The sequence below is a fragment of the Hypomesus nipponensis genome, chromosome 9, assembly GCF_054491055.1.
Source record: "Hypomesus nipponensis isolate SF chromosome 9, ASM5449105v1, whole genome shotgun sequence".
Lineage (NCBI taxonomy): Eukaryota > Metazoa > Chordata > Actinopteri > Osmeriformes > Osmeridae > Hypomesus > Hypomesus nipponensis.
Genome location: NC_140369.1, coordinates 22837014 through 22856983, shown reverse-complemented (window position 1 = coordinate 22856983; position 19970 = coordinate 22837014). Strand labels below are relative to the sequence as shown.

At 44.8% G+C, this 19970-nt stretch overlaps 1 protein-coding gene across 1 annotated transcript in view; it reads left to right on the top strand.

The window, feature by feature from the left end:
• plxnb1b (plexin b1b) overlaps positions 1–19970 on the top strand; it is a 72440-nt gene that overhangs the window by 36328 nt on the left and 16142 nt on the right. The window contains exons 3-10 of the mRNA XM_084704227.1: positions 5067–5154; positions 5520–6687; positions 10037–10219; positions 13926–14054; positions 14218–14318; positions 15183–15315; positions 16268–16424; positions 18373–18481. Of these exons, the coding sequence (XP_084560353.1) occupies positions 5530–6687; positions 10037–10219; positions 13926–14054; positions 14218–14318; positions 15183–15315; positions 16268–16424; positions 18373–18481 (1970 nt within the window). The 5' untranslated portion in view covers positions 5067–5154; positions 5520–5529. The remainder of the gene's footprint in view (positions 1–5066; positions 5155–5519; positions 6688–10036; positions 10220–13925; positions 14055–14217; positions 14319–15182; positions 15316–16267; positions 16425–18372; positions 18482–19970) is intronic.

The following is a 19970-nucleotide window of genomic DNA, read 5'->3' as shown; positions in this document are numbered from 1 at the left end:
AGTCTCTCTTACTGTTAGTGTTCATCCTTATCATACGACAGTCAATCAAGTCAATTGGTTCCACACCTCCAACTGTCCCTCCAACTGGAATGAGCAGGGTTCCCCCTTGACCCAACCGAGGAGTCACCCGGATATCCTTCCCCTCCCTTGGCCTCCCTTAGCAATGAGCGCCTCATCTTAAGGACCATAAAGTTGAACTGCCTGGGGAACTTCCTCCCCAGTGGCCAGTGTGTCTTCCCCAGACCCAGTGGAACATGTCCAGAAAAGTTGCGGGAAGAACTTCTCCCTAAAAGGAACTAATTATGATCTCCTTCACCCCTCAGTAAATGTTGTGTTTATTTTTCCCCCCCCCCCCATGTCTTTTTTGTAAGAAAGAGAAGAACTGTCTGGAAAGGGCAGGAGATAATTGCACCCCTCTGCTCTGCATCCCTCTCAACTTCATCAGCCGAAGAGGAATGTGGTCCTGTAGTCGGTCAACCATTGTTTGGGGTATCTATAAATAACCTCTTGTCAGCTAGCAAGGCTGGCTAACTTGCTATCAAGCTGACATGCAGGCAATGCATTCAGCTATGAGCAGGGTAATGTTGAAAATAAAACCAAATAAATACGTTTGATCCAAATCCAAACCACTCCGGTCACTGCATGGACTGACATGACCTCGCCCAGTCCCGGTGGCCATTTTGACAGTATATGGAAATGAATGTTGGACCTTAATTCTAAACTGCCCAATGACTGGCTCTGACAGAAATGGGTCTGGTAGAGGACATATGATGATATAAAATAACTAACTGAAATCTTGGTCGGTTGCAGCAAACACAGAGCTGAAATGATGTATGTCATTTTGGTCTCATTTTGGAAGAGGATTCCAGTGTACATTGTAGGAAACTTGCTCTGAGTTTGGTAACAGTTTTAATAGTATTGAAAATGGATACATCAAATCAAATGATATGCTACTGCATACTATGATGATAAGATGAAAATATGATGATAAGTGTAAAGATGAGATCTCTGTCTCCAGGCAAGCCGGAAGGAACTACAATTAGAGAAAGGGTTGACTCGGTTTTATTAGCAACGACGTCGGATCATGTCACCATTCCACAACAGAGTGGCTAGCATGAGTGAGAAACGTGTCTCTCAGATGGACATTATATGCATGAGCTGGACAGTACAAATATAGTAACCACCAAAACATGTCCTTAAACAGTCCACACTCCACGACTTAATGCACAGGAGAAACGACACTCAGGTGGTGCGATCATAACTCATTGTTTGTACTATTCTCTGCATCTTGCTCTTTCCCAGAGGTTAAATAGAGCACATTCCCTGATCTATATGTGTATTGTCAAAGGCCCGCTGCGTGACCTCTTGACCACAGCAAGAGACAACCTCACCTATGTATAGAACATCTGCATGTCAATAAGGTGATTCAATTGCCAAACCGTGCTGGGCTCTTTCAACAGGCCTGCTGAGATCTGCCATTTTAGAAGAAGCACCCAGAAATATGCCCTTTAAAACACATTCATGTCACCCTCAAACGCTTTAGCACATGGTCTCACTCACACTGATGTCTGCATGTTTAAGCACTTCCTAAACTTGACTTACGATGCAAACTGTTTGCGTTTCATTCAGTCCTTTTTTGAGGCCTGTCTTATTCAGGGGATGCTGGGGGGGGGGGACTTCCATAAGACCTGCTCTGTGTGTGTGTTTGTGTGTTTTATGCACCCAGTTGTTTGTCACTAATTACAAACCACCATTGTTCTGTCTCCCACATTCTGTGAATGAGCGGGCGTTGAATAGGGGCTTTGTGGGTAGGCATTGTAATTAATGGCCAACTCCTCTTTTTTCTTCCCCCTTCTATATCATGCTCTCTCGCTTCCTCTCTCTCTCACTCTCACTCTCGGTTTGTAGCTTATTATCATTAGTCACATTCCATCAGTTCTCAGGAAGCACTGATGCTTGCAAGCACTTGTTAGTGGTGATTTCTATTCCTCTCTCTCTCTCTCTCTCTCTCTCTCTCTCTCTCTCTCTGTGTCTCTCTCTGTCTCTCTCTCTGTCTCTCTCTCTGTCTCTCTCTCTGTCTCTCTCTCTCTCTCTGTGTCTCTCTCTGTCTCTCTCTCTGTCTCTCTCTTTGTCTCTCTCTCTCTCTCTCTCTCTTCATGTCTTTCTCTCTGTCTCACTACTCTCTCCCCCTCTTTCTGTCTCCCTCTGTCTGGATAATGCCAACATGTAGACTCAATGAAGCAGACAATGTTGAAATAAAATGTGCCTCACAGGAATGTCCCATTGTGGTCTGTGCAGTCAGTCTGCCCAGTCTCTGGCCTGGCTCGAACACCTCAGATGACCCTTGTCTGAATCTGTCGTACAGTATATCTTCTTTGCCCATCTTTAAATCCCTACTGTCCCCATGTTTTGCAGCAGACATGAAGAAGGGGTCCACCATTTGGAGCTTGTTGTTGTTGTTGTTCTTGTTGTTGTTGTTGTTGTTGTTGTTGCGGGTATGGAATAAAGCAACATAGTAAAGTAATTTAACGTGTAGGCTTGTATAGGTTGAAGCCCAGCTTTTACATTTAGATCTATACTGATTTAGGCTGCTGGCCTTGAACTGTAGCTTGGTCGTGTCAACCTGCTCATTCAGTTGACCCATCCTGTGCCTAAACAGCAGGAATCCAGTGCATGAACTCCTGCATCCATGGACCCATCTCTGGCGCTAGAGCAGAACGGAAAAGTCCATTACTCGGAGAGGAGAAACACATTACATGCACGTAATCCAATTAGTTCCTCACACCTCTCTCTTCTTCCCTTTCAAAGTGATACCTTAGCACCGCTAAAGCGACAAGAAACTTCCTCCTGCCGCCGAAATGCGATTTGAGTCGGAGAATCGAATCAGAAGTCCATTCGTCTCTTCTCGAATGTCTGCCAAACTTTGAATGAAGTTGAGCGTTATTGGATTATTTCCTGAGAGAACAGATCGGCCAGGTCTATACCAGTGGTAGGTTACAGAGAAAAACACAGCGCCTCCAAACCGGAAACCAATGGACTGTTGATATTGGACAGAAAACCAGGGAGCTTTTAACAATGATTTAAAGTGACGACTGCATAAATGGGCACCGCCACGCCAAATTGGTCAGTAATACCCGAAACGGTATTATACATACCCACAGAAATTCTGGCAAACGAGGCGAAGGCGGAGGTTTTTTAGTAGCCCTTCGCAGGAGTTGAACATGTCATTCCAAACACTGCTCCGCTGGACTCCTCCATCGCCCGGCTTTCTCATGACTCGCAGCCTTTGCACGGGTTGCAAGTGGGGGGCAAGTTCAGACCTTGGCATGGGCTTCCATTACTCATATTCGGAAACTCCTCAGCTTTTGAGGCATTTTGCCTGTGTATATTTTTTCTACTTTGGGTTAAATGATAATCTGTCATTCGGTTCTTGTTTTTGTTTGTCTGGCCTTATCGTCCAGAGTCTCCAGTACATGTTTTGATTTGATGTTCCGATAACTCTGGCGCAAGCATCAATCAAAGAGCAACTTTCTCTAGTTCAGTTAATAAAATAAAAACAGAGCTGAAGTAGCGTATAGTTATGTAGCTATGCACAAGTAAACTGTCGATCAAACAAGCATTTAAAAAGAAGTGTGAGATTAAGGGGTGTAAAGAGATAATGCTGGTAACTATTATTGTGCTGCATTAAATAGGGTTTTATTTCACTCCAGATCTGGCCATGTGCCAACCTCAACCCCTCTTTCCCAGGTGGGACATAGCCTCTCGCACAAAAGAGTGAATGATCCAGTGTGCCAGGGAAGGTGTGTGTGTTCGGGCCTGTGGTAAGGATGTGGAGCCTGGTGAATGGTGTCTCTTTCAGCCGGTGTCTCAGACTCTTCTTCCCCTCTGGCGCTCTCCCTTCCTTTCTCTCAGCGCAGACACACGAAGACCCGTCTGTACTGGCAGGAGAGAATCCTACTTCCGTGCCAGTTACTGGAGAGAGAGAAGAAAGGGAGGGGGCATGAATGGTAGAGAGGGAGGGAGGGAGAGAGAAAACAGGAACAGGAAGTGTAGAGAAGGAATAGCCTCCAGGCATGGACTACATTTACATGTAGTCATTTAGCAGGCTCTCTTATCCAGAACGATTTACAGTAAGTACAGGGACATTCTCCCCGAGGCAAGTAGGGTGAAGTGCCTTGCCCAAGGACACGTCATTTTGCTCGAACCGGCAACCTTCTGATTAATAGCCCGACTGCTCAGCCATCTGACCCCCCTACTACCAGACTCTCAAGTTTCTTCCTGCATGCCATCACACATCACAATCAGCATCATTAATCTCAGTGACCATTGATCCCATGATGTCATCAATGTTTGCTGTACTGATTTCCTACGTATATTCACTCTACATCACAAATATTGTTTGTACATCTCCATTGGCACTCTACAGTTTCGGTATTTTTACTGCTATTTTTGCTCATCTTTATGCAATTTCTTTTTTACTGGTATGACAGAATTTTTTGCTGCTAGTGTTTTTAAATGAATATTTCTTTCTTTTTTTTTTTTTTACCTACTATGTAGCTGTTTCCTGCCATGCCCTAAGAATTTCACTGCTCAGAATGCCTTTGTTACACTGTGTGTGCACTTCATAAATCACTTTGAGTTTGAGCTGTGAAGACAGAGAGGAATGGAATGTGTTACAGGTGGAAAAACAGAATGAGATGATTGTGACGTCTCTGCCTGTCTTTCTCTCACTCTTTTTATATCACTCCTGATTACTCTTGTTCCGGTGTGAATCTACGCTAGCCTCGAAGCTTACCAATGGGGAGGGATTGTTCAGCTGTGTGTGTGTGTGTGTGTGTGTGTGTGTGTGTGTGTGTGTGTGTGCGTGTGCGTGGTGTACTTAAGACTCTAACTATACTTGACCTGGCTTTTGTAGAATGGCTTCTCTGTCCAGAGAAACAAATGCTATATAAATCTTATCTGGTTGCATGTCAAAATATATGATAAATATATCATACATCATACGCTCACACATTTTGTTCACAGAGAAACTCATAGCTGTTACTCTTTTCTTTGTTGTCTTTCAGGTCTGCTCTCTAGAGATGTCTTCTTAGTCAGGCTGCCGAGGAGGTGAAGAGGTGACATGCCTCTCTAACACATCGTCTGAAACAAATGGTGAGCTTATGATTTAGTACAGTTCCCCAACACATGCTAAAGTGGTTCCCCTCACACTTTTGTAGTTATACAAAATATCCAATAATTAATTATAACAATTACTAATATTCATATTGGTATTTCAATGCAAATGCACTGCTCTTTCTGACCAGAGTCAGGGAAACTATGATTGGCTATAGCATTTGTAATGCAGATGCAATATCAGATTCCTTGTGAAGCTTATTAAGCTGTATAATGTTTGGAGACAAAGTGAAGCAAAATATTTTTCTTCAGAGACTCCATGGCCATATGTCAAGGCAGGTATCAAGTACATACTTGGAACTGTTTGTAAATTAATGGTAAGTGGCTATCTGTCTGGTTCCTAGATTGGTTGCCATGCCTCCAGGGATGGTACGTCGTCTTTCAGCCCCAGCAGTCCGATCGCTGCTACCTCCGCTGCTGCTGCTAGTCCTGGGCTGTCCCTTTCCCAGTGGCCTCTCTTTGGCCTCTGACCCCTCTCACTTCGACCCCTATCCCTCCTTCTCCCGCAACGACACACTGTTTGAGCACCTGGCGCTCCACCCGGACCCTTCCGTGGGCCGTGTCTATGTCGGGGCGAGGGACCGCCTCTTCCAGCTGGACCGCTTCCTAGCGCCTGAGCTACAAGACAACACGGGGCCCGTGACGGACAGCCGAGAGTGCCTGCCGCCCGTCACTGTGGGCAACTGTCCCCAGGCACGACGCACCAGCAACCATAACAAGCTCCTGTTGGTGGACCCCTTCTCCATGGAGTTGATCACGTGTGGGAGCGTCAACCAAGGAATTTGCCAGAAGCGTAGTCTGGCCTCTGTGGATGAGGTGCTCTTCTCAGCTGAGAGGCCGGTCGATACCCAGTACGTGGCGGCCAACCACCCCAATGTGAGCACCGTGGGACTCATAGTCCGCTCACGCCCCGACCGCCAACCTGTCCTGTTCGTGGGGCGGGGCTACACCACCAGCCACCCTCCTATCTCCACACGGAACCTCGCCCAGGAACCCGTGTTCTCCTACGAGGAGACGGCCAAGCTGGCCGTGGCGGGACGCCTGTCGGAGTACGACCATCATTTTGTGGCCTCTTTCGCCCACCGCCAGCACGTTTACTTCCTCTTCTACCGCCGCGACCTCAAGTCGCAGTCGCGCGAGTACCGCACGTACGTGTCCCGCGTGTGTCTGGACGAACAGGCGTACTACTCGTACGTAGAGGTCCCCCTGGCGTGCCGCTCGGCCGGCGGGAAAAGCTATAACCTCCTCCAGGCCGTGCGCCTCGGTCTACCCAAGAACGACGTGGTGTCCAGAGGTCCCGAGGTCCTCCTGGGCGTGTTCTCCACCCGCATGGCATCGTCGACACGGCCCAGCGAGGACTCGGCCCTTTGCATGTTCGACCTGGACGAGTTGGACCAGCGCATCAACTCCACCAGGGACCTTTGCTACACCCAGGTGGGCAGGACAGAAGTGGGGGTTGAGGCCGCCTACATAGAGTACGACGTCAAGTCCAACTGTGCCAACCTGCCTTCGGTGAGTAGACCATCTGGGAGAGTCTTATGTTTGCATTGCATTGTATAATTGGTGTGTTTTTTTTAAACATTACTTGAAATGACTGACTTACCCTGAAGCTGACTTTTGTAATTGTTAGTAACAACATCTGGGAACCAGTTGAATCTGCAAGCTCATGCTTTATTTGCTCTGGCAGATTTTGCCTCCCTTCCATTTGAACAGATTTGATACAATGACTGTAAGAGCACACTTGAGGCATTTTCATTGGCAAACAGGATTTTGTTTTGTTGTTCTGATTGGTTGGTTGTATGGTATGGTTGTTGGTTGTATCTATGCAATTCAATCAAAATGTGTCCTGAGGCATTTTGGTCTGCGCCTGTTGATAATCCCCCTTGGAAATTGAACCGAGAGGTTCCAAACTAATATGAATTATTCTGGTGATGCCAGGCTATTATGAAATTGTAGTTTTAGTACATTGTATTTATTTTCATTTAGCAGACTCTTCCAAAGCAATGTCCATTTGCTGACCTTTCTTATCACATTTCTTCAAAGGACATACATATAATTGCTGTCTGTAAGAAGATGTTATGGTATTAACCATGTTGGCATTGTGTTCTTACTATGGCAGTAGGCCTTTAGCTGGTTTGATGCTTAGTGTTTCACTAAAATGCTGTGTCTGCAAAGTACATGTCTAGGATGTGTCCGAGCTTTTCAGGGTCAGCCCAGTCACAGCAAAGTGACCTCTGTCTGAAAATGAAATGTTATTTAATCTTTTAGAACAGACAAATGTAATCCTCTTTTGTGAGGGGGATTGTACGAGATTGAGTCCCGTTATGCCACTGTAGCTTCGGAAATCCGAATGTGGTGTGTCTATATAGGTACGTGTCTATTGGATGTGTGCAGCACAGCTTTGTGTATATCTCTTTTTATATTTAATTTGACATGCGTTGCCTTGAGTGTGTGGGCATCTGGGTTAGGCAGTGGGCACACCGATTCACAGTGGTTTTGAATGATGAATCGTAGAGGACTCTGAACAAGTGACGACCCCCGAACTTGGCCTGCTGTTTTCCCCTCAGACTGGTGGTGGTGGTGGTGGTGGGGGGGGGGGGTAATTTAATAGGATCGTGGAGAGGGGGGGGGGGGGGGCAATCGATGGGCAGCATTAGCCCCCACTTAGCGAGAGGGCGATGTATAACAAGGAGTGACAAGGACGGATGAAGTCACCACGAAGACGAGGAGATCCAGGCAGACGTGGAAGTGTGGGCGGTCTTACGGAGGGATAGAGAGATGGGATGAGGAGGACAAGTTGGAGCGGGACCAGTAAGGTTACGTAGAGAGGACCGTAGACAGGGAGAGCTCAAGAGCAAGACTACTGCATTATACAGCAGCAGGAGATGGGAAGAAAAGATAGAAAGATGGTTAACAGTGAAGACAGACAGAAGATGAAAGTGAGAGAAGGGAGCACATTAAGGGAAAAAAGAGTATTTGACTGCAGGTCAAGAGGTTGCAGGTTCAAATTCTCCCTGTAAGTCCCTTTGGAGAAAAGCATCTGCAAAATGAATACATTGTATTATTAGGAAATAAAGAGAGGACCTTCATTTGTGGAGTATATTTGTCTCCCAGGTCTTCTTTTAGTCTACATATCCCATCTGGCCAGATTACCGCCGTTTTTCACACAACTGCATCCAACGAGGAAACTAGCCCTCAGCTGATCTCTAGTCAGCCCTTAAGATTTTCTTGCTAACGTCAAGACACAAATCTAACTGGAAAGACATCCAGTTTAGCAACATGGATTCATTAACTGTACGGCCCTTCCTTAACACTTTCAACAGCATATCTTTCTATGAAAAGGCTATATTATACTGGGCTCGTTGCCATTTGTGTCTTGCCAAAGAAAATATGTAGTGTAATTATTGATTCCGGTCTGTCAATAGAGATACATGATCCTGTAGCCTTGCAGGTCACGCTGCTAAACCAGACGTCATGTATGGGCTATTTGTGTTGGCCATAATGCATGGGTTGTAATGTTATTTGCCTTGAGTTAAACCTCATCAATACTTATTCATGGATTAGTACTTAGTCGTTTTTAAATGGTCACTGCAGTACTTACAATATTTGACAAAGTCTAACAATCTTGCTTAAAATTGAAAAAGTTAGCAGGGTATTCAAATTAGGGAGTTCTGTGGTAATTACACTGAAGTCTCTTTTGTGTAGAAGTGGCCATGAGAGTAACAGCAATCAAAACAAGTAGCTATCAGAAGTTTTGGATCATCTGTTTATTGCCTGTTCTTGCTAATGTTACTCCTAGGCATGTCATTATGACCTGTTCTTGGGAGGGGATGGAGAGGTACAAAAAACACCAGTACACTTGCTAAAGTATGGTTGTGAAAGCAAGTTCTCTGTAAGCTTTAAAGGGACCAGGGGAACAGGTTGCCAGATTCTTGCAAAAGTTTCCTTTCACCTCCAGCTGTTGAACTATAAATCTCTGTTAAGATCTTGTAGAAAACACAGTGTCAAAGTTTTTCCATCTGTCTTGTCAAAACTATTTCACCTATGTGTGCTGCTTTATGGGGATTGAAACCAACAGCTCTCTTATAGGCTGTCATAGAAGTGTTATGGGGTAAACTGGCGAATAAGCTTCATGGTTATTTATAAAGGAGCAATACAGGTGTAGGGGGTTTAATATTGTCCAAACAACCCAAACTATTTCCCTTTGTTTAAAGGAAGAGGGATTAACTGAACAGTGTATTAACATACATGCTGGTTATACATATATACCATATATGCTGGAATTAGTTATTTGAATTTATGGGTTAAATCACAGCAAGAGTCATAGTACGTTAACTGACATATAATTATTAACATTGCAAATGCATTAAATGAATTACAAGGCAAACTTGTTACAAAATTAAGGTTTTAAATCTTTCCGACTCTACCATGATTATTGTAAATCGGAGGAAAGAGAAGGATTAGGAGAAGCCAGAGCTGAGGAGAAGCCCTCAGGAGATCAAGAATATAGAGAACAATGCTTCACAATTCCCTTTATACTCAACTATTATCTGTAGAACAACCAATCAGACCACATCTTGACCCTTACTTATCAACATTGGACTAGCAATGCGACAATAAATTCCACAATGAGGTGTGAGACCCATCGAGTAGAGACTGTCCAACAACTCCAGATTTGAACATATGAGAGGTGGGGGGCAGGGTGACACTTAGCCATACCCAGGTATGTGTACAACTGGGTGCAGAAAATGCTGTGTTACAGGTGTTTAAATGCTTAAGGACTTGACTGAATTATTTCCAAAAATTGTTGAACGTGTGCGTAATTGACTGACACACATTTCTCATACTTTCTGTGAACTAGAACACTTTGGATGCCTACCCCTGTGGTTCTGACCACACTCCCAGTCCAATGGCCAGCCGGATACCTGTGGTGGCAGAGTCCATATTAGACAGCCCATCTGCCCGTCTCACTGCCGTCGAGGTCAGCGTGAGGGCAAGACATACCATCGCCTTCCTGGGGGACTCAAAGGGAAACCTGCACAAGGTAAGAACCATCTCAACACTAGGAAATCACAGACAGCACAAGTCTCTCTTTCTCGACCTTTTGAATGCACGAAAAAGCGTCCAACATCTTGGGTAACTGGGCCAAACTGGGTGAGAGGGTTGGAAACAGCCAGAGCAGACATTCTTTCTCAACGTACCTTAAGACCCCCCTCTCAGTTCTCAGTTCCCTTGCCAAGAAGCGGATGTCCGAAATAGCATCCTAGCAAGGCAGCACTGGCCATACTCAGCGCTCCAGAAATAAGAGCCAGAACAAGGCGAGGCCATGTGTCTCCAGTGAATCTCAGTGTATTTTCTTTCCCCTAGTTGGGCCAGAAAATACCGCTGACATTATGCATGTGCAGTGTTTCCTCTATGTTGATTTTATCTACATTTCTGCCGCCACGGTATCAGAAATAGGGCTGTACAAATTTTAGGCCGTCTATCAGCAGTGATTGTTAGAGTGCATGTCAGAGACATGCACGGACATGCGCTTCACGGCGCAGTTGAGATTGCGTGTGCGTCCTTGAGAACTGTAAATCGTTTAACTTATGTTGTCAGTTCATTTAAGCCTGTTATTGGACAGACCTGCCCCCACTGCGAAAAAAATCCTAGACAAAACACTGATGTTATCGCTCCCATAATGAGGGTCCACTCTTCCTTGTGTTCTTTTCCTGACTTTATTTATTTATTTTTCCCTATATCGTGATGAGTCGGCAGAGTGGTTAAAAAGTGTGTGTGTGTATGTTGGGGGGAGGGGGGGGGGGGGCGCAGAAAAACCACTGAACAGTGATGGGGTGAATATCCCATAGCCAGGGCCCTGCTATCAAAGAAGTGGTACGGTCTGGCACCATTGTTGGACTTATAAACCCATGCAGGGTTCTGAACATTGTCTTCCACAATGTAAAGCAAGTTCATCACTCATCAACTGGAGTTCTGTTGATGTGCATCAGCTGATTGGCCGCCCCCACAACGACACCGGGTCGCCAGGTTGGAAGTGTCCCGCGTAGCCACATGAGACGAGCAGAGACGGGCTGTCTGTCAGTGGGATTTCTGCGGTGCGGGGAACATGGGGACAGGTCATTGCGGGGACACGTGGAACCGCTCCTCTCAGGGTTCACACAAGGGCCAACGCCCGAGTCAGCGAGGGGGGGAACATTTTATGACGAGTGAGATAAAGTTGGTCGGTAGGGAGGTATAGATGAGGGAATGGAAAGAGTTGAGAGAGGGGTGAACGCGTAAATACAAACACACCATGGGGTTAACTGAATGTCACATTTATTACATTTATACTAACCATTTATTTAACGTACGACGGTCAAGAAACATTTGATGACAAGGAATAAAGAATATCAAGCATAGCAACATAAAGACATATAACATGGCCACCCTCCAGTAGTAAGGCACACTAGTAGCAAATACACTCACAAATGACACTGGGCAGTACTGGTAAGCACTAACAGTTAGCGCTTTGTGTCCTTTTTCTCAACGGCTTCTTGCGCCTGTAGCCAAAGCAGACGCAGCACAACGACACCCATTAATGGTATTTTTATTCACTGTCTGACCACTTCCCACAGAACTAAACCAGTGGCTGGGCTTCACCATCATACAGGCAGTCAGCATGGCGCGAAGAACAGAAAGCTCCATTCAAAGCCTATGAGAACAAACCATGAGTCATAGAATTAGCAGCTCATCCACTGTGTCAATGTCACCACCCTGCTTTTGAACAGTGGCCCTTGTCACTATTGTCACTTTCCTTGAATCGCAGCCCCCCACCAAAAGAGTCGAGCTGGCTTTAGCTGCAGCGCTAAATGTGAACACGGCTTGCGACTGATTGACAGCTATCGAGCTACATCGGAATAAAAGACATGTTGTTGGACAAAACCACAGTTTGTTTTAATTAGCGGTTGTATTACTGGAACAATTTGAGGAGGTTAACTTGCTGCTTGGGTCACCTACCAATGTTCATGGAGTCATCATGTTACCTTACTGGGAAAAGCTGCATAATCCAAAATAATATTTGTAAATATTATATTAAATATTTTGATTGGAACATAACAGCACTTGGCTTTGGTTACAAGCATAGTATGTTTTTACAATTCTCACTCTATAGACTAATTCATTTCCCATTACCTACGGCAAGGGAGAAATCCACCCTAGCATAATCTGTTACATGTAGTCATTAGGAATAGCAAGCATGCTAAATTAGATTCTGTTGGTATTCAAGACATTTCAGCCACAGTGATTTCTGGCGCTACCCTGATCAATTTATATGAGTGTTTAAGAATGCACGGTTGCCCAGTTTGGATTCTTGTCTAAATGTCTTGAGGACGTCAGATGGGTGGGTGTCAGAAGAGTTGGTTACTGTGTGGCAGAAGTATGCAGTAGACGTCTCCCTCTTTACTATCTTTATCTCTTTCTTTCCCACCCTTCCTCAAATTCCCTGTGTGTGTATACATGTGTGCATGTGCACTGTTTGTGTATATGCACAGCCTGGACCCCCAACAATTAGTCTGTTGCCTGACTGTGTTTGTATTTCCCCAAAAAATGAGCAGTGGTTTTATTTGGCATTAATTGGAAAAAAAAGTGGGACCTTAGGTCTTCCCTGCCTGAGCATTCTCCCCTTTGAAGAGAGGGGGAATCTCATTAAACGCTTGTTTCATCTTTTGTTTGGTTGGGTTGACAGATTTGGCAAAGTAAAGGAACAGCAGTGTGGGCTAGTATTGCCCGTCATTGACGTCTGGACAGTCAGGGCCTTTGATGGGCCCTTGGATCAAAGAGTAGCGCTGCACAGCTGACCCCCCCCCCCCCCCTCCCTCCCTCCCTTCCTCCCTTCCTCCCTCCAATAGGATCAGATTATCTCATCATGTTAAATTCTTGGCCCATATCTGGCACTTGCGCTAGTGTCATCTGTCTGGCCTTTTTTGGGACATACACACACTGTAGCAAACAGACAACACAGGCATTGCCACACTGACGTAGATACACACTTTTGTGAATTCAAATGAAAGATTCACGCACAAGTGCTTAGACACCGTCACCGTCACCGTGCTCAGACACCTCTCTCTCTGTCTCTCTCTCTCTCTCTCTCTCTCTCTCTCTCTCTCTCTCTCTCTGTCTCTCTCTCTGTCTCTCTCTGTCTCTCTCTGTCTCTCTCTCTGTCTCTCTCTCTCTCTCTCTCTCTCTCTCTCTCTGTCTCTCTCTCTCTCATATACACACACACACATACCTAGCCAGTAATAGATTTTCCCAGTAGGATGATATCTCTGTGCGTAACCGTCTCATGTAGGGGGAGGGGGATGTCCAGTAATGGCATTAGTTGAAGTTGATGAGATGTCAACGGAGCGCTAGTTCAAGCTCTGAACCACATTGCAGCGACTCTGCCCCTGCTGGAACAGCAGAGAGGTCTCATACCTGAGCCATGCTCAGTTCTCGGCTGTGCAGTTGTCTCATTTGGAGGAAAGTAAAAAAAGAGATTGTTGTTTGATACATGTCATATTTATATGACATATCTAAGATGTGTATGTCACTATTTGAAACACTAAATGTTTCTCTTCAATGAGTTAGTGTGTCTTGCTTGTCATCGTGACACGACGGTGTCTCTTTTTTGAGCTTTGCGTTACTGATGCATGTTGTGTGGGGATGACTTCAACGTCCTGATTGGCGGTGTGTGTGTTCTGATGACGACATGTGGGATTGGGTGTCCGCAGGTGTTCCTGGGCCCCGAGGGTGAGGTGGAGGTGTACGACGTCGTATCCATCCAGCCCAACGCTCCCATCAGCTCAGACTTGCTGCTGGACCAGGCCGAGGAGAACCTCTTTATCATGACGTCCACCATGGTACACACCAGCTCACACCATATTCGCTGTATTTTTCACATGGGCAGTGTGGTTCCAGTCGAATGGACCAGTCCTGTTTTCCTAGGTTTTATGTTCTTGCTCATTAACATAATGTTATCTCTTTTTCTATTGTTATATATATATTTTCTTATTATTATTACAGTTGCAAAAGAGGCCCGTGGCAGAGTGTCAGCAACATCTAGACTGCCAGTCGTGTCTCTCTGCTCATGATCCCTACTGTGGCTGGTGTGTCTTGGAAGGAAGGTGAGCTAATGGCTAGCTGCTCAGAAACTTACATGCTAATTTGCTGCTCCCTGCCAGCAGAACCCAAGAAATTGACACATTTCTCATGTCCACTGCTCATGAAGCCCTAAATGTTCTAAAGTGGTGGCCTTATAAGTCTGTTGTTTTAGTGCTGCCGAGTAGATAACTACATCCAGCACTTTATTGAGCTTAAAAATTACAGTCGTTTTATGTCCCTCGAAGTTCAAATTCCGCATCGCTTCTGCATAGAAATTCTTGGAGTCCTTTGCATGGCACCAGCATTGATGAGAAAGTTGCTGACGTAAATATGATTTGGATTTGTGTTTTTGCCAAGTCGTTGTTAAAGCCTCATTTTCGGTTTGTTTTTGTGCAATTATGAAAAGCCCAGCTCCCACAGTACACCATCTGTTTTCCTCTCCACCCTCTGTATTCCCTCGTCCCTCACCCTTCTTCTCACACACCTTGCCCACCTGGCCCTTCTCCCTATCATCTGTTTTCTTCTCATGTCCCCTCTTTTCCCAACTTTCTTATCTACCTTCTGTTCCTGATTCATGCAGTCCTGTTCTCCTTCACTGTCCTTCATTCAAACCTCCTCATTCCACTATTCCTTTCCCCTCTCTCCATTCATTCCAGTTTCCTTTTTTTTCTCCCTTCTCCTGCCGTGTCCCAATCATCTTTTCCATCCTTTAACTCTTTCCAGTCTCCTCGTTCTCTAATCTCCCTCCTCCCCGATTCCCACATCAACCACCACATTGATACCGTTGATAAAGTAACCTATTTTAAGTTTGTCTATCTGTAAACACCCAGTATAATTGTGTTAGTGCTGCAGGTGTGAGCCTCTCTGTGTTCCACTTGTTATGGCAGGTGTGTCCAGCAGGGGGAGTGTGGACGTGGGGCCCAGGCTGGCCAGTGGCTGTGGAGTTTCGACATGGAGCAGCAATGCCTCATCATCCAGTCTCTTAACCCCGCCAACATCAGCCGGGAGGAGAGGAGAAGCGTAAGTGCAAGTGTGCGCGTGTGTGTGCGTGCCTCGGGCTGGTATGTGTGTGTTTTTGTGTTCAGATTTGCAGAGGCACAGCATGTACATTTCCATGAATGTGTCCTGCGTGTTTTGTGTTAATGGCCCTCATGTTTTGAACATGCGTATCTCCCACTACGACTCCACATAACCTCTGCATTCCTCTACAAGGGAGCGGTGGGAAGGGAAGGCAAGGAGATCATTTCTGATAGCTATCAGAGTCATGTGTGCCCCTGTCTGAACTTGAGTAGAAAAACTAACAATATCAATCAGTTATTTAGTAGGGACTAGTTTTAGAGAGATGGCGGATACAAGCCGTTTACCTTTGGGGCTTAGAAAAAAACTGAAAGAAAATATCCTTAAAAGTATACAAATGAGTTGTCCTCATAACTTTGACACAGAAAATCCCCTAGTGTATTATAGCTTTGCCTGCAATTTTGATATTAAAACTGTTTTAGTTTGACTATCTGTAATATTTACTTTTGGCACAAAAAACTGAACTGAAAAACATTCCATTACTGTGTATTTTATCTGGAAGAGTGCAAAATAGATTTAGCTTAGATTCTGTGATTTTTTTTGTTTGTTTTTTTTACCTAAAAGACTATTTTTACGTTGTGTTTTAGTTTACAACAATAACCTTGGAGAACACCCCTCAGCTTGAATCTGGATGATTCTGAATCTGTGCACTTATCCTCTTAAAATCCAGTTAGATCTAGATTGAAGAAGACTTAGAGGATCTCTATTCCGTTCTTGCACAACATCCTTGGTCTTGATTTGTTTGTTTTTTATAACATGCTTTCTACGCCGTTCTCCTTGGTTTTATCTGAGTTTCTCATCCCTTTTCCAACTCTTGACTCATGGCCCTCTCCTTCCAATCCCCCCAACTCTGTCTTTCCCTCTGTCCCCTTCCTACTCTCTCCTCCTCTCCCAGATCTCTCTGTCTGTCCCGGGGCTGCCCGTGCTGGAGGACGGTGAGTCCTACTCCTGCTACTTCCACAGCAGCTCCAGCCCCGCCACCATCACAGACTCTGGTGTTGTCTGCCTCTCCCCCGATCCCCTCAGGGCCCCAGCTGTATCACCGGGGCAAGGTGAGAGCCTACAGACGGGGCCTTCTTTTATTTTGGGTATGTGTGTATATTGTGTGTGTGTGTGTGTATATATATATATATATATATATATAGATATATAGATATATAGAGATATATATATATATATATATATATATATATAGATATATAGAGAGAGATATATATATAGATATAGATATATATATATATATATATATATATATATATATATATATATATATAGATATGGTGGGTGAGAGAGACTGGTGGGGGAGGGGGAGAATGAATAGGAGAGAGAAAAGAAAGGGGGAACAATTCAAAGATGGTGGATGCCATTTGTGAAGAGTCTGTATGGTTGAAGAAGAATTAAATGTGTATGTGTGTTTGTGGACAACAAACAGGCCAGTCTGACACTTGTTTTGCGTGCGTTCTGCTCAAGCAGATGCGCATTCAAGACCAATCCTTTTCTATCCTGTTTTGAAACTGTTGTGCACAGCTGGGAGTAATCTCTATTGAGCGGCAGCCAACTGGTCATTCCATTTACACAATTCATTTATCATCTTTTGTGTTTTTTTTGGTGTAATGTCTATTTTCCTCTGATTATGTCCGATGATTGCATTGCGTGCACGGATTGTAAGGTTTTGTTCGTTTTTTTTTTTTTTGGGGGGGGGGGGGGGGGTCTCTTGTGATTTCTAAGGGGTATTAAATATAGTCATAAAACACATCTGAAGACACAAGCATTATACACTTAGGTTTGTTTCTACCGCTCCCCAACACACACACACACACTCTTGTATGCACACACACCTAGTTCTCCTTCCTTCTCACAGACCTATCCTCCTTCCTCCTTAAGCACCCCCATCCCCTTGTTTCCCATGAGAGCATTCCTGGAGAGAGCGAGGTAGAGGGTAAAAGAGAGAGGAAGGTTTTGGTTCTCAGGCACAGGGTAAGTCCCCCCCCCCCCCAGGGAAAGGCTTTAATGAAGAATAGACACACACAGAGTTTAGCAGGAGATCCCATAGGCATTAGAGAGAGAGCCCCTCCAGGCTTACCTTGAACAGAACAGGACTGCTCAGACCGTATATGGTGCTGAGTGGGAAGGTGAAGTGTGTGTTGTATAACTTCGAGAACCGCTGTTTTGAACTTGAAGTGCATTACAGTTTTCATTCCCAGGATTTAGCATGGGCTCTGAGATGTTTGGCCCGGCAGAGATTGGGATAATGATTTTAAACATTAGGATTAGATGTGATAATCTGGTGTCTGGGAAATGAACCATAATTTTCTGCAACAAACTTAACCTCAGGACTGAGCAAAGATCCTTGTGGAACACCCTAGCGGATCTTAAAAAGCTTCAGCTCTTAGTCAGTAGTCCAGTGTACCGGCTTTCTCCAATGTGGAAAAATGGCAAGGAGGTTCTTAAATGCTCTTTTCATGTTATTATTTGATTGTCCATGATGTAACTGTAAGTCAGATGATCATCGTTCATGGGAACATGAATGTTTATCAGTTCCATCGTGATTAATGTGAGAGAGAGGGAGAGTGGACAAAATGTAAATAAGTGTGGGTGGGGGGGTGTATGTGTGAGCTCTTATAGCTGTGTGTGTCTGTCGGCTGGGCACATGGTAGGGTCAGGGTAGAACTCGAGAACTGTTTATGTCTGGCTCATTCAGAGGGTGCTGCAAATGGATTTTACTGTGGCTCGGCCGGGCGGCATTCGCAAGTACTCCCTTTCCCTCTTATTCTCTCCCTCTGTGCTGTGTTTTGAAGCACGCGTTGGTGTTCTTCTGCATGAAGACCAACTCAGCCAAGACACACCGTTTTCCCAACACCCCCCAGTACCTTATCCCCAATACTAAGAAGAGGGTTAATCAAACCAAATGTTTTCAGAACCTCGTTGTTCTTGTGGGGGTAAGTCTTGAAACGTGATGTTAATGAGGGGGCTTTATTGTTTATCTTTTTTTTCTGTCAGATTTTGTCACGGTCACCTTGTCACTGCGCTTCAACGACGTGGTTGTCACGGCCAACAAGTTCACTTTCTACGACTGCACCGCTGTCAAGCAGCTGTCTGGGAGCATGCCGTGAGTTAAACGCACACACACACATCATTTTTAACTTTTTTTTGTCTCGCTTCCTCTCAGTAACTTTTCCTTCTCGCTCACACAACAAAAATTCTGTCTTTTCTTCTCTCCAATTTCCGGCTTCTTTTACTTTTGCTTCTATCTCTCTCACTATTTAAACTCTGCATCCTTACACTTCATTCAGCCACTACATATCTGTGATTCTCTCCAGGGGAAGGCTAAACTGAAGCCTTTGCATTGACTAACAGTGAAGTGGTGGCAGTATTAGCTGCAGGCACCTGACTTACTCATCAGATGACTCTGTTCATACCACCTTGTTCAAATTAAATACACCAAAAGAAGAGACATATTTCAGGAAGAAGTTGACTTCCTAGTTCTGATGAAGGGATGAAGAAGCCATGGGCGTTATATTCTTGGAAATTTTCGGAACTGTCTTTAGAGACAGTTTGTGTAAACACTTTGTGTTTTTACTACTGGTGGGCATAGATTATTTTTTTAAATCTAGATTAATCTCACTGTAATCTTGGAATTAATCTAGATTAAAATGGCTCATTTTAATTCCGCCAAAGGCATTCAGAATATGTGTTCTACCCAAATAATGACTAAAAGTAAGTCTTTGAGAACGGGTTTCTCAAGCCAGGTGAGCGAGGAGATTAGTTAGCTTGGCTGATAGAGCTGTGCCGACGGGCTTGCCTCGGTTGCACTCAAACAGTAGTTTGACGACGACTCTTCCCCTGCAGTACATCAGTGCTTGGCCCGGCATCTTCCGCATTAGCTAAGGGGTGCTTTGCGTTTAGGTGGTATTTGAGACTGGAAGAACTCGTACAGTAAAGTTTCATACACAAGGCATACACACAGGTTCGAAGACTCGTTCTCGCCCCCTACAGTGCAGTTCGGCTAGGTATACATCCGTGCTAAAATATCAAGGTGAAAGTCATCATAGCTTGCGTAGTATAGACCCAGCTCCCAACCTAACTTTGAGAATAGATTAACGGCGATATTGTTTTTTCGCCCCGATAAGAGTCTCACGTTAACGCCAATAGTGGCCCACCACTATTTTTTACATTTTCCAAGAAAAGCTCTTCACCAGGTCACTTTATTTATTGGCCACAAACATTTGCTGCGTCTCGCCCCCAGCTGATTGGCAGTGTTGCCACATATGTTCAATCAATGACTTTTTAATCTGGTCTCCAGCTCTCTCTCTCTTGTATTTTCTTTACCCTTGCTTTTTCTGTGTATCTCTCTATCTGCCTTGCTTTCTCTCTCTCTCTCTCTCTCTCCTCTCCCTGTTACATGTTCCAGAATGCTCAAAAAAAGAACTGACGCTAAATGAAATTAGACAAGGGACTTTTCTTACCATGGTGTGCAGATTGGATGCAATTTGATTATTCTCTGGCTTGCTCTCCCTTTCTCCCCCTCCTCCCCTCTCTCCCTCCATTTGATTTCCTTTCATTCAAAATGATCTTCCACTCTTTGCTTCACTGGTTCC